General features: G+C 45.3%; 1 protein-coding gene across 10 annotated transcripts; it reads right to left on the bottom strand.

The window, feature by feature from the left end:
* Positions 1-5,040, bottom strand: LOC127327501 (F-box protein At1g11270). 10 transcript variants are annotated; one of them, XR_007868585.2, is made up of 6 exons: positions 4,834-5,040; positions 1,834-3,293; positions 1,479-1,737; positions 1,067-1,115; positions 869-962; positions 1-694 (listed from the first exon to the last, which is right to left on the bottom strand). XR_007868585.2 is itself a non-coding variant. In XM_051354273.2 (3 exons), exons 2-3 carry the CDS (start codon positions 3,269-3,271, stop codon positions 1,616-1,618), a joined length of 1,560 nt encoding a protein of 519 aa, XP_051210233.1. In that variant the 5' UTR covers positions 3,272-3,293; positions 4,834-5,040; the 3' UTR covers positions 1,338-1,615. The 10 variants fall into 10 exon arrangements, 1 of the variants encoding a protein (XP_051210233.1); XR_007868590.2 differs by having other exon boundaries at positions 1-533; XR_007868588.2 differs by lacking the exon at positions 1,067-1,115 and having other exon boundaries at positions 1-533; positions 629-694.
* Between the last annotated feature and the right edge of the window lie 10,908 nt (positions 5,041-15,948).

Below are 15,948 nucleotides of genomic sequence, written 5' to 3'. Positions count from 1 at the left end.
TTGTCGAAATTTTCAGCTCCGATTGGAACTAACTTTGCTCATTTAAGTACATGCAAATAAAAGTTAATCCGCTCCAGTAAGATTTACAGGATGAGTATGGTCACTTGGGTGTAAATTTCAGAGTTCAACAATCAAGTCTCGAAAGATTCAGAGCTACCTTCTGTGATCAAAAAGTTTTACAGCACAGCAACTGTTTACATGCATGACTTGTTGGATTGCTCGCGGTGCTCCAACTTCCAAGATCTCACTTGAGCAAAAGCATGGAACTGAATGCAGGGATTCACTAAAGCACAAGTGAATCCCTGCATGCTTATTTATTCATGCTTGCAAAAGCTGGTTTACTCAACTTGTTCTTTATTCATGTTGCCTTATTTGAGCCGACGTACAGCCACGGGTGTGCAGGGCAATACAAGAGGGACTACATAGCTTGCAAAATTCACAGAGAGAAAAGCAGGAGCTTCTCCGAACAAAACTCCCGCAAGCGTCAGGCTGTTACTGAAGCTTCCGAGCATCAGCAAAAGCATCTTCTCCTCCTGGATGAAATAAAGCACCATCCACATTCAGTAAATCAGCATGATTCCTGTTACCCGGACACTTTATTGCTTAAGGCAACAGATAATAGACACACTTGGCTGATCTCCATTTGGAATCAGGGCTGTTCGCCAGTCATACCATGCATCAATCTCCTTTGTTACTGCAAGAAATCACAGAGCTCATATCTCATCACAAACTTATGCTGCCTCACATCAGGAACATAACTGTGCAGCACTCTGTCCTCACACAGCTCCACATGTCTACTATTAGTTCAGTGATAGTACTGACTGCAGTTAAGCCTCGGCAACCTCTAGTTTGGTTCAGAATTACACACCTGTTACAGCAGCAAAGCAGTCCAGGAGAGATAAGTTGTATCTCTGCTTGTATTACACAGCAGAGAAAGTTCCAGAGTCCACCCCAATTTAAGCCTGAAAGATTCAGAGTTCACCAAAATTTCAGAGTCCTATCTATTCTTCAATTGAGTGAGCAAAGACCTCAAGAATGATTTTATATACATGCACGCATAACACACCTCACGCTTGATCCCTCAATGCGTCGGGTGCCAAACGAGCAAAATAAGGCTGAAAGCGCACAGGCAGGAATTGTTGCACAAAAAATGCCAGGCGAGAACAAGGTTGTCAGACTAGGAGCTAGTGGCAGGCCGACAAGCTTGGCAGGGTATCGAATACAAAATCACCACAAGTTGGTAGCACGTGCATGCCCCAGAAAACAACCCCTCTTCTTAATTCTACTACTAAAAATTAGGATTTTACACTTTAAGCAAAATGACTAACCGCTACAAGTTAACCAAAATGCAAACTGTACACTATTAAGATTATGAGTCAGAACTTTATGTCCAGATTTATTTCTGAATAACATTATAACTCAATGACTGAATCCCAGAATGAGCCAAACAAAATATTCAGCAACACCATGTAGCTTACCAGAGCAAGTTAACTACAGACAGGAAGAGATGCCGTACAATGTCCACACTACATTATTGCATCTCCTAGTTCAGGTCATTGACTCGTGTGTGCAACCTAGGTGTTTCATCAGAGATAGCTTCTCTATCAAGGTGTCCTTAGATCAAATCATGGAGATTGCGAAGCACCGGCGCAGGTATGATGAGACGGCGTCGAGGAAGATTCGTCGAGGAACCTTCATACGCTCCCTCACCACCGCTAACAAGATCCCACCGATCACCTGCAAAAGACATATCTTTACTTTCACCATCTTTTTTCCCTCAAGAACGAACTGAAATTCGAACAATACTTTTATCTAGACTCAGTTTTCACTTACACTGAAACATGGGCAGTATGTCTGATTCAGATTGGAGTAGCAGCTTCTTTATAGTTGCTTTAGCCAGGGTAGATGGCAGGGCAAGGTCTTCATCGCTTTTATGCACTGGAGCAAGGCTCTCTTCAAATAAGCTGAATCTTGAACCAGGAGTCAAGTGCGAAACAGCGGTGTGTGTCTCGGTGACCGAACGAATGCACTGTAGAACTTGACACCTAGGGTCATATGTGTAAACTTTTTTCTGAAACTTGTCATGAACCCAGTGCTTGCTAGTAGTAATCACAATCCTCCTCCCAGTCCTGCAATTGCCAACAGAACCAATAACCCTCACAACCTGTGGGTCACTTAATGCTCTTCCAATGTGCCCGAACATTTCGATTCGATGCTTGAGCGACCAATCTCCAGAGACATAATCCAGCAGTCCCCAAATCTCCAGGGCGCTTCCATTAGGGGTTCTATTGCGAAGGTTCCGGACAATACACACCTGGTCATCCATCACAGCCAGGTGCTCTCCCTCTGACTGGGACCAGGGGCGCTTGTTCTCTCTTGGTCCCCAGAATGGCGGAGAACGGACAGATCCAAAGGTCTCCTCCGCAACAGAAAACAATATGATAGCAGCTCTTGGCCTTCTGAGGCTAAAAGAAGGACAAATCAGCCAGTGCAGGAATCCATTGGCGAACACAGGTGGTATTTTGTCCAGCACTGCATGATCAACTGCAGAAATTGCAAACTGGAGCAGCCTGAAGGGTACATGTCCAGCTGCTGGCCTCCAACAATCAGCTCCCGGAGTGTAGACATCACAAATGACCGCCTCCTTTTCATGGTTATAGCCATTGATCAACCTAACCACCTTGTAGTTCCATGTCTGGTCATCAAATCCCAGTCCAACAGTGAAATCACGTACAGGATAACGGTAAGGTGGCAGTCTTGTAATTGCCCTTGTGGCGGCATTGCAAACATAATAAGCTCGCGCAGCAGCATCAAATAGAAGGGTGAGTCCATAGCTTGGTGAGGGTGTCACCACTTCCACAGAGTCGTTGCGGGCAGAGTCAAAGGTGAGGAGTAAATCATCTCTGCGGCCTGATGGCGAACATGCGTATACTGCGCTGGAGTTCAATCTTGATGTGGGTGAGACAACCAGTAGCTTTTGTGCTGGCAGCAGCACCTTAGAGGCCGCCATGTGGAGGCTGCAGAAACCCTTGGAGGAGAAGAGTGCACACCAAGAGCGGCAGACAGCCCGGAAACGGAGAATTGATTTGATTGGGAGCCGAAGTAGAACCTCCAACATCATGTCATGGGGAAGCAACAGCGTGCACACAGAAATCCTTTTGTTGCTTGGGAACACTGGGACGGTCATCTTCACAGTTCTGTCACAGGATTGAATGACACTCTTCCTCTTGCGGCTACGCATCATGTCACCCCCAACGTCCACTGCGTCCATCGGCAGAATTCAGCAAGATGGTCTGCAGTGAAATCAACACACATGAATAGTTTGGGTGTTAGTACAGTGAATCTTCGTTGCATATATGTAATTTAGTTTCGAAAGCCTTAGGCTGGACTTAACCCATCTTTTGTTGGAATGATAAACTGGGTGCTATTAGTTAGTACTATTAGCCGAGGACAATATGCATCTAAACACACTGCGACTCACCCGTATCTTGGACAGTATATGCGTTGCTTTGATTCATGGGGTAGGAAAAACCTATGAATAGGAAAGGCATAGAATTGGGATGTCATATCTAGATGAATCCTATGGGAAAGATCAAGTGTCTTTGATTGTGGCAAAAGAATTTTCCATGAGGTATGACCTAATGTTTTTTCCTATAGGATTTACACTACAAGATTCCTATATTTTGTATGAATCAAACGGCTCGTGTAGGAAATTTTTCATAGGATCCAAATCCTACACAATTCCCATACAAATCATGTGAATCAAATGAGCCCTATAACCACTGGCGGATCTTAGTGAGGGCAAACCCGGGCCATGGCCCGCCCAGCCCAGAAACGAAATGAAAAGTTATACCAATATCGCTATGAGAAAGCCCACTATCTAAACCCAGTTCACACGAGAGGCAGTTCATTTGCTGGCTATTCAGTTCGTCACTTCGTTGATCTCAGCTGCCGTGCGGCGCAACCGTGAGCTAATAAGTGAACTGCGGAGCTGTAGCAGCAGCCGGACAGAGTCGATCCGGTGAGCGGCGGCCGTCCAGCAGCGAGTACGGACGGAGAGCGGTGAACGCGCTGAAGTCCGCGACCGCAGGCGGCCTAAGCTACGGCCTACGGTTGGCCGGCACACCTCATCTATGTGCTCCATTTTTCCTGCACGCTATCGGAGCTGATCTTCAACTATTTGTGATCCATGTATGAGAATATATGCCTTATAGTTTGAATTTTTTTTGTTCTCCTTTAGCTTTTGGCCCGCCCAACATTTTTCTTGAAGATCCGCCACTGCCTATAACTGTATCGTTTTCCATGGTATATTTGTATTCTTTCGAAACAAACAAGTAAGATCAACCAAATTTGTATTGCTTTGAAATAATATATACTCCATCCATTCCATTGAATAAGGCTGCCTTGTTTTTCGCGTTTCATCTTTGTCCAAAAATTAAGCACATAAAAAATATTTGATATAAAATTGGTATCATTAGAAAGTATTTTTCAATACGATTCCAATAATACCAGTTATGTACTATATATGCAATCGAGATATTGTTGTACAATTTGTTCGGTCAAAGATTACCTTGAAATGCGCGTGGTAAGTATAATACAGAATGACTGCTTTTAGTAATACTAGTATCTCAAATTATTATTTGCAATTTTTTTGGGGGTCATCGGCATCAAAATACATTCGAAGATGCCCCGCGCACCTTGTAGAACACAAGGGTTGAAGGGATCAGAAACAAATCTCGCTGATTAGAACAAAGGAAATACGAGAGCAAACATAGATCTGACTGGCACAGAGCGCAATGAACAACAGATCCGAGCAAGCCAGGGCTTACTTACCAAGCGAAACCGATGGAGGGGAGGAGGAGGACGCCTACGAGCTTGTATTGGCGAAGCCTGAGGTTACGGCGGCTCGGCCACGGGAAGACTCGATTTTTTTCCCAGTTCCTTAGCTTGGAGGGATTGGCGAAGCCTGGTGTTACGGCGAGGCTCAGCCACGGAAAGACTCGATGGATATACGAGAGGAAATATCTTTTTTTCTGGCGGGGGACGGCGAGAGCGGCCCGTTATATCGAGGAGCAGATGGATATTCCAAACCTGTTTGAGGTAAACCCGGTCGAGGAGACCAAAACCGGTTCGGATGCTTTTTTTTTTCCTTCTTTAGAGCAAGCATCTCCAGCCTGTGTCCCCCCACCCCCAAAGCGTCCCCAAAGGGATTTGAGCGTGTCGGACAAAAAAAGCGTTCCCAATCGTGTGCTCGAAGCCTCTTTTTATCCGGCGCGGCTCAATACGGTGTCCGGCGCTCCGAGTCCGTTCCTGCTACGCAGGGGACGCTCCGGGCGCGCCGGACACAGCGAAATGCGACGCCAGGAGACCCGGGCCCGACGCGTCAGCGACTCATAGACGAACGCTCAACCGCCGCCTACCTAAGGACGGTGCAGTTGTCGGAAAGGGGAACCGTCGCATTGGCAACCGCGTCGATCGACGCACGAACCTCCGGAATGGAGCGCGCACTCTGCTGAAGAGCAACCGCCACTCTCTTCAATATCTGCGCCGCCGTTCATCCGCGCTCAATAAGACGTATGCGCTTTCTCCGATCTACAAACGGCCACCATTCATCGAAAGCTCTCCTCTCTCACAATGAGCGACCTCTCTCAGCTGCCATCAGACACCGACATCAAGGGTAAGCCGTCGGGATGGCGCCACTGGTGGGACAAAGCTGCGACTCCTACCAGCGATGATTCCCCGCCGCCGGACAGCGGCGAGGAATAGGAGGCCGAGGAGATCGAGGAGGTGGAGGCCGAGGAGGAGGAAGAGGCTGAGGAGGCGGCGGCGGCCCGGGCGAAGGAAGAGGCGGAGGCGAAAGCAAAGGTGAAGGCGCAGCCGGCGAGCACCGTCGATGACGAGGACACAAGTTCCTCCGACGCGTCGAACGACACCGCCTCTTCGGAAGAGGTGACGAGCAGGAAGCGCCACCGTGAGGACGACGAGGCGGGGCCATCAAAGAAGAAGTAGTTTAATTTTTTATATGTAATTTGTTTATATTTTCTAAGTTTTTATAGTATGTAATTTGTTTATATTGCACCGTTTTGAATATTAGCAGCAATATTAGTACAGCTATCACGTACACATTTTTCTATCTATTAAACTAAAAAATAGTATTTTAAAGTTTGGGGGTGGCGTTTGGGAGACGCGGCTGGGGAGCGACGTCCCCCAAGCGCAGCACGAACGAAACACGTCCCCTAAACGATAAATGCGGTACCGTTTGGGGACGCTTTGGGGGACGCGGCTGGAGATACTCTTACAAGAGGAAACAATCAACACGTATTCGCCGTGGGAGGTGCTATACACCACCCTGAGGCCTGGGCATCTCCAAATGGACGACCGGTTCGCGTCCGCGCGGTTGAAAATGCGCCTAGGACCAGGCCAAGCGGCCCGACCCATAGGCTATTCGGGGAGACGCAAAACTAGTCTAAATATGCGACTCGGATGTGTCTCTGTGAACGCTGCGCGCCTGCGCGGACGCGCAAAGTGTCCGCTCGCGTCTGGCGGATGTTTCATCGGGCCCGCCTTCCAGCGATCCAAACTTGATGCGTCTTCTAAGGTGCGCCAGTGACTTGCGTCGAGGCGTCGCTTTTGCATTCTGCGTCACGTTAATGGTGATGCCTCTCCTGCCGAGCGGTCGCCGCCCACCTCTACCAACGAAGTAATGGCGATGACACGTGTGTCGCGCCCCTCGCCTGCCTCCGGCGTATATAAAGAGGGCGCGCGCTCATCTTCCTCATCCACTCCTCCACATAAACCCTAACCGCTGATGACCCACAAGTATAGGGGGTGTATCGCAGTATCTTCGATAAGTAAGAATGTCGATCCCAACGAGGAGCAGAAGGTGTTGACAAGCAGTTTCGATGAAGGATTCACTGTAAATGCTCACAGACAAGTATTCAGGGGGTTTTGATGTAACAGATGAATAAAGTACGAGTAAGTAAAATGCGAGAGTAACAATTGCAGCGAGTGGCCCAATCCTTTTTAGCACAAAGGACAAGCCGGTTTGTTTACTTATAATGACCAAACGTTCTCGAGGACACACGGGATTTTAGTCTAGTGCTTTCGCTACATACGGCTAATTAATCTTCATTGTTTTGATAAGTGTTGCGTGGGTGAACCTATGCTAATGTACCGCCCTTCCTAGGACTAATACATACTTGTGATTATACCCCTTGCAAGCATCCGCAACTACAAGAAAGTAATTAAGATAAATCTAACCACAGCCTTAAACTCTGAGATCCTGCGATCCCTCCTGCATCGATATACCAACGGGGGCTCAGGTTTCTGTCACTCCGGCAACCCCGCAATTGGCAAACGAGTACAAGATGTATTCCCCTAGGCCCATAAATGGTGAAGTATAGTGTAGTCGACGTTCACACGACACCACTAAAAGAATGACACCACAACTTAAATATCATAACATTGAATATTACTCAACCATAATTCACTACTAACATTTATACTTCACCCATGTCCTCAAGAACTAAACGAACTACTCACGAGACATCATATGGAACATGATCAGAGGTGATATGATAATGAATAACAATCTGAACATAAACCTTGGTTCAACGGTTTCTCTCAATAGCATCAATAACAAGTAGAAATCAACACTGGGAGAGTTTCCCCTATCAAACAATCAAGATCAAACCCAAATTGCTACAGCGGTGACGAGGTGTTGCGGTGGAGACGGAGGTGATGATGATGAAGATGATGGTGATGGTGATGGAGATGATGTCCAGCTCGATGGCGGTGACGATGGCGTCGATTTCCCCCTCCGGGAGGGAATTTCCCCGGCGGATTCCTGCCCGCCGGAGAGCTCTTTTCTCTCTGGTGTTCTCCGCCCCGTAGAGGCGGCTGTGGCTCTTCGCGACGTACCCTCTGGAGCTTAGGTTTTCGGGACGAAGGAGTACGCGAAGAAAAGGAGGCGAGAGGGGGCTGTGGGCCCCCTCCTCACAGGGCGGCGCGGCCAGGGCAGGGCCCGCGCCGGCCTGTGAGGGGGGCCCATGGCGGCCCTCCTCAGCTCCCCCTTCTGGCTCTCTTCGTCGTCTGAAAAAATAGGAATTTTCGTGTAATTCCCGTCAATTGCTGATCTTCCGAAATATTGCATCCTGACGGTGATTTTTCCAGCAGAATCCTGGCTCCGGTGCGCGATCTCCAAATAATCATGAAATATACAAAATAGATGAAATAACATAAGTATCATCTCCAAATATGAAATATATCAATGAATAACAGCAAATTATGATATAAAATAGTGATGCAAATTGGACGTATCAACTCCCCCCAAGCTTAGACTTCGCTTGTCCCCAAGCGAAACTGAGCTCAGTAAACAAGACCACATGTTTACGGAGTGAAGAGTCGATAAATCAAATACGGACAAGAAGCATCATATTTATTCACACAAGACATTCTAGTAAACAACTTCCTCATATAATTCAACTTGAAACAAGTATAAGGTAATCACAAATAAAGGTGCATAAGAAATCATAGTTGGTGATGGCAAACTTTGTTCTTGGTCAGAGAACAGTTAACAGATTATACTTATCTATTGAGCAGCGCTCTCATATTAAAGCTTATGGTAAACTTGTAGGATAACGTTGCATAGAAAACAAAAAATTTCCTACTACGAACACGCAATCCAAGCCAAGATGCAATCTAGAAGACGGTAGCAACGAGGGGTTATCGAGTCTCACCCTTGAAGAGATTCCAAAGCCTACAAGATGAGGCTCTTGTTGCTGCGGTAGACGTTCACTTGCCGCTTGCAAAAGCGCGTAGAAGATCTTGATCACGATCGGTTCCGGCGCCACGAACGGGTAGCACCTCCGTACTCGGTCACACGTTCGGTTGTTGATGAAGACGACGTCCACCTCCCGTTCCAGCGGGCAGCGGAAGTAGTAGCTCCTCTTGAATCCAACAGCACGACGGCGTGGTGTCGGTGGCGGTGGAGAACTCCGGCGGAGCTTCGCTAAAGCTAGGCGGGAGATATGGAGGAGAGGGGGGCGGCTAGGGTTTGGGAGGGGGTGGCCGGCCACTTCAAGGGGGGCGGCCAGCTTGTGGTCTTGGGGTGGCCGGCCCCCTCACTTGGCCCCTCATTATATAGGTGGATCCCCAAGAGTTGGTCTCCAAGTCTTCGAATAAGACCCGAACCAAAAACCTTCCATAAGGAGGGGAAACCTAGCCAAGCTAGGACTCCCACCAAAGGTGGGAGTTCCACCTCCCATATGGGGGGGTGGCCGGCCCCCTAAGGGGGAGTCCACTTGGGACTCCTCCCCCACTAGGGTTGGCCGGCCATGGAGGTGGAGTCCCATGTGGACTCCACCTTCCTTGGTGGTTTCTTCCGGACTTTTCTAGAACCTTCTAGAACCTTCCATAGAACCTTCCGCGACATTTTAATTCACATAAAATGACATCCTATATATGAATCTTATTCTCCGGACCATTCCGGAACTCCTCGTGATGTCCGGGATCTCATCCGGGACTCCGAACAAATATTCGAACTCCATTCCATATTCAAGTACTACCATTTCAACATCCAACTTTAAGTGTGTCACCCTACGGTTCGTGAACTATGCGGACATGGTTGAGTACTCACTCCGACCAATAACCAATAGCGGGATCTAGAGATCCATAATGGCTCCCACATATTCAACGATGACTTTAGTGATCGAATGAACCATTCACATACAATACCAATTTCCTTTGTCACGCGATATTTTACTTGTCCGAGGTTTGATCTTCGGTATCACTCCATACCTTGTTCAACCTCGTCTCCTGACAAGTACTCTTTACTCGTACTGTGGTATGTGGTCTCTTATGAACTTATTCATATGCTTGCAAGACATTAGACGACATTCCACCGAGAGGGCCCAGAGTATATCTATCCGTCATCGGGATGGACAAATCCCACTGTTGATCCATATGCCTCAACTCATACTTTCCGGATACTTAATCCCACCTTTATAACCACCCATTTACGCAGTGGTGTTTGATGTAATCAAAGTACCTTTCCGGTATAAGTGATTTACATGATCTCATGGTCATAAGGACTAGGTAACTATGTATTGAAAGCTTATAGCAAATAACTTAATGACGAGATCTTATGCTACGCTTAATTGGGTGTGTCCATTACATCATTCATATAATGATATAACCTTGTTATTAATAACATCCAATGTTCATGATTATGAAACTAATCATCCATTAATCAACAAGCTAGTTTAAGAGGCATACTAGGGACTTCTTTGTTGTCTACATATCACACATGTACTAATGTTTTGGTTAATACAATTATAGCATGACATATAAACATTTATCATAAACATAGAGATATAAATAATAACCACTTTATTATTGCCTCTAGGGCATATCTCCTTCAGTCTCCCACTTGCACTAGAGTCAATAATCTAGATTACATTGTAATATACCTAACACCCATGGCATTCTGGTGTTGGTCATGTTTTGCCCTAGGGAGAGCTTTAGTCAACGGATCTGCTACATTCAGATCAGTGTGTACTTTGCAAATCTTTACTTCTCCATCTTCGATGTACTCGCGAATCGAGTGGTAACGCAGCTTGATATGCTTCAGCCTCTTGTGTGACCTTGGCTCTTGTGCATTGGCGATGGCACCCATGTTATCACAAAGAATGATCAATGGGTCCAATGCACTAGGAACCACACCGAGCTCTACAATGAACCTCTTCATCCATACCGCTTCCGATGAAGCCTCCGGAAGCCGCTTATGTACTCGATTCTGTTGAAGACTTTGCCACCGTGCACTGCTTCGAGCTTGCCCAGCTTATCGCAGCACCATTCAATATAAACACGTACCCATGACCGTGACTTAGAGTCATCGGGATCGGTGTTCCAACTTGCATCGGTGTAACCATTTACAACGAGCTCTTGGTCACCTCCATAACAAAGAAACATATCCTTAGTTCTTTTCAAGTACTTTAGGATATTCTTGACCATTGTCCGATGTTCCATTCCTGGATCACTTTGATATCTGCTAGTCAAACTAACAGCATGTGCTATATCCGGTCTAGTACATATCATGGCATACATGATAGATCCTACTGCCGAGGCATAGGGGATATTACTCATCCTTTCTCTTTCTTCTGCCGTAGCCGGTCCTTGAGTCTTACTCAAGACCTTGCCTGGTAACATAGGCAAGAACCCTTTCTTACTTTCGTCCATTCTAAACTTCTTTAGAATCTTGTCCAGATATGTACTCTGTGATAGCCCTATTAGGCGTCTTGATCTATCTCTATAAATCTTGATGCCTAATATATACGATGCTTCACCAAGGTCTTTCATTGAAAAACTATTATTCAAATAACCTTTAACACTGCTTAATAGTTCTATATCATTCCCGATCAATAATATGTCATCTACATATAATATCAGGAATGCTACAGAGCTCCCACTCACTTTCTTGTAAATACAGGCCTCTCCATGACACTGTATAAACCCGAAGTCTTTGATCACCTTATCAAAGCGTCGGTTCCAACTTCTCGATACTTGCTTCAGTCCATAGATTGAACGCTGAAGTTTGCATACTTTGTCAGCATTTTTAGGAATGACAAAACCTTTGGGTTGTACCATATACAACTCTTCCTCAATGCCTCCATTAAGGAACGCCGTTTTGACATCCATCTGCCAAATCTCATAATCGAAAAATGCAGCTATTGCTAACAAAATCCTCACAGATTTTAGCTTCGCTACAGGTGAGAAAGTCTCATCGTAGTCAACTCCTTGAATTTGTCGGAAACCTTTTGCGACAAGTCGAGCTTTATAGACAGTAATATTACCATCAGCATCTGTTTTTCTCTTGAAGATCCATTTATTCTCGACAGCCTTTCGGCTATCAGGTAAGTCTACCAAAGTCCATACTTTGTTATCATACATGGATCCCATTTCGGATTTCATGGCTTCTTGCCATTTGTTGGAATCTGGGCTCATCATCGCTTCTTCATACGTCGCAGGGTCCTCATCATTGTTATCCACAATCATGACATTTAGACAAGGATCATACCAATCAGGAGTGGTACGTTCCCTTGTCGATCTGCGAGGTTCAGTAGTTTCCTCGTTCGAAGTTTCATGATCATTATCATTAGCTTCCTCTGTTGCTGGTGTAGGCGGTACAGGTACAACTTCCGGTACTGCGCTACTCTGATCAACGAGTATAGATTCATCAATCTCATCGAGTTCTACTTTTCTTCCAGTCACTTCTTTAGTGAGAAATTCTTTCTCAAGAAAGGTTCCGTTCTTAGCAACAAAGATTTTGCCTTCGGATTTGTGATAGAAAGTATACCCTATAGTTTCCTTAGCGGAAGTAGTAGCTCCTCTTGAATCCGACAGCACGACGGCGTGGTGTCGGTGGCGGTGGAGAACTCCGGCGGAGCTTCGCTAAAGCTACGCGGGAGATATGGAGGAGAGGGGGCTAGGGTTTGGGAGGGGTGGCCGGCCACTTCAAGGGGGGCGGCCAGCTTGTGGTCTTGGGGTGGCCGGCCCCCTCCCTTGGCCCCTCATTATATAGGTGGATCCCCAAGAGTTGGTCTCCAAGTCTTCGAATAAGACCCGAACCAAAAACCTTCCATAAGGAGGGGAAACCTAGCCAAGCTAGGACTCCCACCAAAGGTGGGAGTTCCACCTCCCATATGGGGGGGTGGCCGGCCCCCTAAGGGGGAGTCCACTTGGGACTCCTCCCCCACTAGGGTTGGCCGGCCATGGAGGTGGAGTCCCATGTGGACTCCACCTTCCTTGGTGGTTTCTTCCGGACTTTTCTAGAACCTTCCATAGAACCTTCCGCGACATTTTAATTCACATAAAATGACATCCTATATATGAATCTTATTCTCCGGACCATTCCGGAACTCCTCGTGATGTCCGGGATCTCATCCGGGACTCCGAACAAATATTCGAACTCCATTCCATATTCAAGTACTACCATTTCAACATCCAACTTTAAGTGTGTCACCCTACGGTTCGTGAACTATGCGGACATGGTTGAGTGCTCACTCCGACCAATAACCAATAGCGGGATCTGGAGATCCATAATGGCTCCCACATATTCAACGATGACTTTAGTGATCGAATGAACCATTCACATACAATACCAATTCCCTTTGTCACGCGATATTTTACTTGTCCGAGGTTTGATCTTCGGTATCACTCCATACCTTGTTCAACCTCGTCTCCTGACAAGTACTCTTTACTCGTACTGTGGTATGTGGTCTCTTATGAACTTATTCATATGCTTGCAAGACATTAGACGACATTCCACCGAGAGGGCCCAGAGTATATCTATCTGTCATCGGGATGGACAAATCCCACTGTTGATCCATATGCCTCAACTCATACTTTCCGGATACTTAATCCCACCTTTATAACCACCCATTTACGCAGTGGTGTTTGATGTAATCAAAGTACCTTTCCGGTATAATTGATTTACATGATCTCATGGTCATAAGGACTAGGTAACTATGTATTGAAAGCTTATAGCAAATAACTTAATGACGAGTTCTTATGCTACGCTTAATTGGGTGTGTCCATTACATCATTCATATAATGATATAACCTTGTTATTAATAACATCCAATGTTCATGATTATGAAACTAATCATCCATTAATCAACAAGCTAGTTTAAGAGGCATACTAGGGACTTCTTTGTTGTCTACATATCACACATGTACTAATGTTTCGGTTAATACAATTATAGCATGACATATAAACATTTATCATAAACATAGAGATATAAATAATAACCACTTTATTATTGCCTCTAGGGCATATCTCCTTCAAAACTTGCATACTCAATCATAGTAATCATTGATGACTTTCAAAGCTATATTCATTCAGGTAAAACTTGTACTAAACAAGAAAGAATAAAAGACATGATGAAGCAAATCACAATATAATAGTTTGATCACAACAACTAAAATGCTTGCTTGAGATGGAGGGAAATAGGTTTACTGACTCAACATAAAGTAAAAGACAGGCCCTTCACAGAGGGAAGCAGGGATTAAATCATGTGCTAGAGCTTTTTTTCAGTTTTGAAACCATATAAAGAGAATAAAAGTAAAGTTTTGAGAGGTGTTTGTCGTTGTCAACGACTGGTAGCGGGTACTCTAACCCCCTTGCCAAACAGACCTCCAAAGCGCGGCTCCCATGAAGGATGTTATCTCTACCAGCAAGGTAGATCATCCCTCTTCTCTTTTGTTTACACATGTATTTAGTTTATTTAAGGATGACACTCCCCCCAACCTTTGCTTACACAAGCCATGGCTAACCGAATCCTCGGGTGCCTTCCAACAATCTCATACCATGGAGGAGTGTCTATTGCAAAATTAAGTTGCTTACTGATGAATCAGAGCAAAACACGTGAAGAGAATTATTAATGAAAGTTGATTAATTGGGGCTGGGAACCCCGTTGCCAGCTCTTATTGCAAAATTATAGGATAAGTGGATGAAGCCACTAGTCCATTAGTGGAGGCTGCCTAACAAGACTGAAAGATAAAACACCACATACTTCCTCATGAGCTATAAAACATTGACATAAATAAGAAGTAATAAATTTTTTAATTGTTTAAAGGTAGCACATGAAGTATTTACTTGGAATGGCAGAAAATACCATGCAGTAGGTAGATATGGTGGACACAAATGGCAAAGGTTTGGGTTCAGGTTTGGATGCACGAGAAGCATTCCCTCTCAGTACAGGTCTTTGGCTAGCAAGGTTAATTAGCAAGCATAAGAGTTGAGGGAAACAAGCAAATATACATGTGATAGACATAATCATGCATCTTTCTTGTAAGCACAAACAACTTTAACTTTAGAATAATAAGCTATGAGCTAACAAGAAAGGAAGACAATGAAACAACTATATGTATTTCTCTTTTCTACTTAAACCTCAAGGTATTGTTGCTTATTGACCAATGCTAAGTTTGCCAAAACCAAATAGATTTACTCAATGCTCCCAAAGTGGTACCAATACTAAAATCAAGATCAATCATATAGTAGAAATTGCAAACTAAAATAAGGTGTGCAATATGTAAATGATAAGACTTCTCATTAATATTTCATAACGATAACTCACACCAAGGGATACATAGACAAACTAAAGGAGAGATACTTCCACACTGCAACCCATCTTATACGATAACCTCCCTACTCATGATATGACACTACTTGATAGTAAAAAGTAAAAGGTAGTGATGATGTGATACCGCGGCACTCCCCCAAGCTTGGAACAAACCAAGGGGATGCCAATACCGATGATGAATTACTCCTTTGGCGATGGTGGTGATGAATTCCCGTCTTCAGACTTCCAAGATAGAGGCTCTCCATCAACAAATGACATCTTGGTCTCAGGAATCCTGAAACTAGCAGCATGGCTTATGTGTTTAAACCTGTTTTCATACTCACAGTTCTGATTATGAACGTCATAGAGTTGAGCTTGGAGTTTGTTGGTGGTGTCGTGAAGTGAGAGGATGTCGCCCCATAGCTTTGCAGTTTCCTTCTCGTGTTCAGCAATGAGTTCAGACACAATCTTGTGGAAGATATCCACTTCACGCTCGGCCATCTTCTTGTAATTGAAGACCTCTTGTTCTAGCTTCTCCATCCTGTCTTCCAAACTTCCTTCTCCTTTGGGACCCTGAACATCTTTGATCTGCAGCTCCCCATCAACAAGCAGCAACTCCTTGGGATGCATCCTCAGCTCGTCCATGTACAAATTGCCAAAGTCCTTGCGGGAGCTGTCCTTCGGAGTTCCTGACGAAGACATGACACCTCTAGATCCGAAGCAAATCCTGGCAGAAACAGCTCAAAACAAAACACGTCGAGAAAACGATATACGGACCTCCAGGGGTCCGGGGGATTATATAGTAAAAAATTTCAGAACAAACGGA

Source organism: Lolium perenne, chromosome 1 (genome assembly GCF_019359855.2).
Source record: "Lolium perenne isolate Kyuss_39 chromosome 1, Kyuss_2.0, whole genome shotgun sequence".
NCBI lineage: Eukaryota > Viridiplantae > Streptophyta > Magnoliopsida > Poales > Poaceae > Lolium > Lolium perenne.
This window is presented reverse-complemented; position numbering and strand designations above follow the sequence as displayed.

Bases quoted from the DNA above. Each gene is read 5' to 3' on its own strand.
- LOC127327501 (XM_051354273.2), bottom strand. From the start codon at position 3,271: ATGGACGCAGTGGACGTTGGGGGTGACATGATGCGTAGCCGCAAGAGG. The intron at 1,738-1,833 runs GTAAGTGAAAAC...TGTCTTTTGCAG, and splicing joins CATACTGCCCATGTTTCAGT to GTGATCGGTGGGATCTTGTT.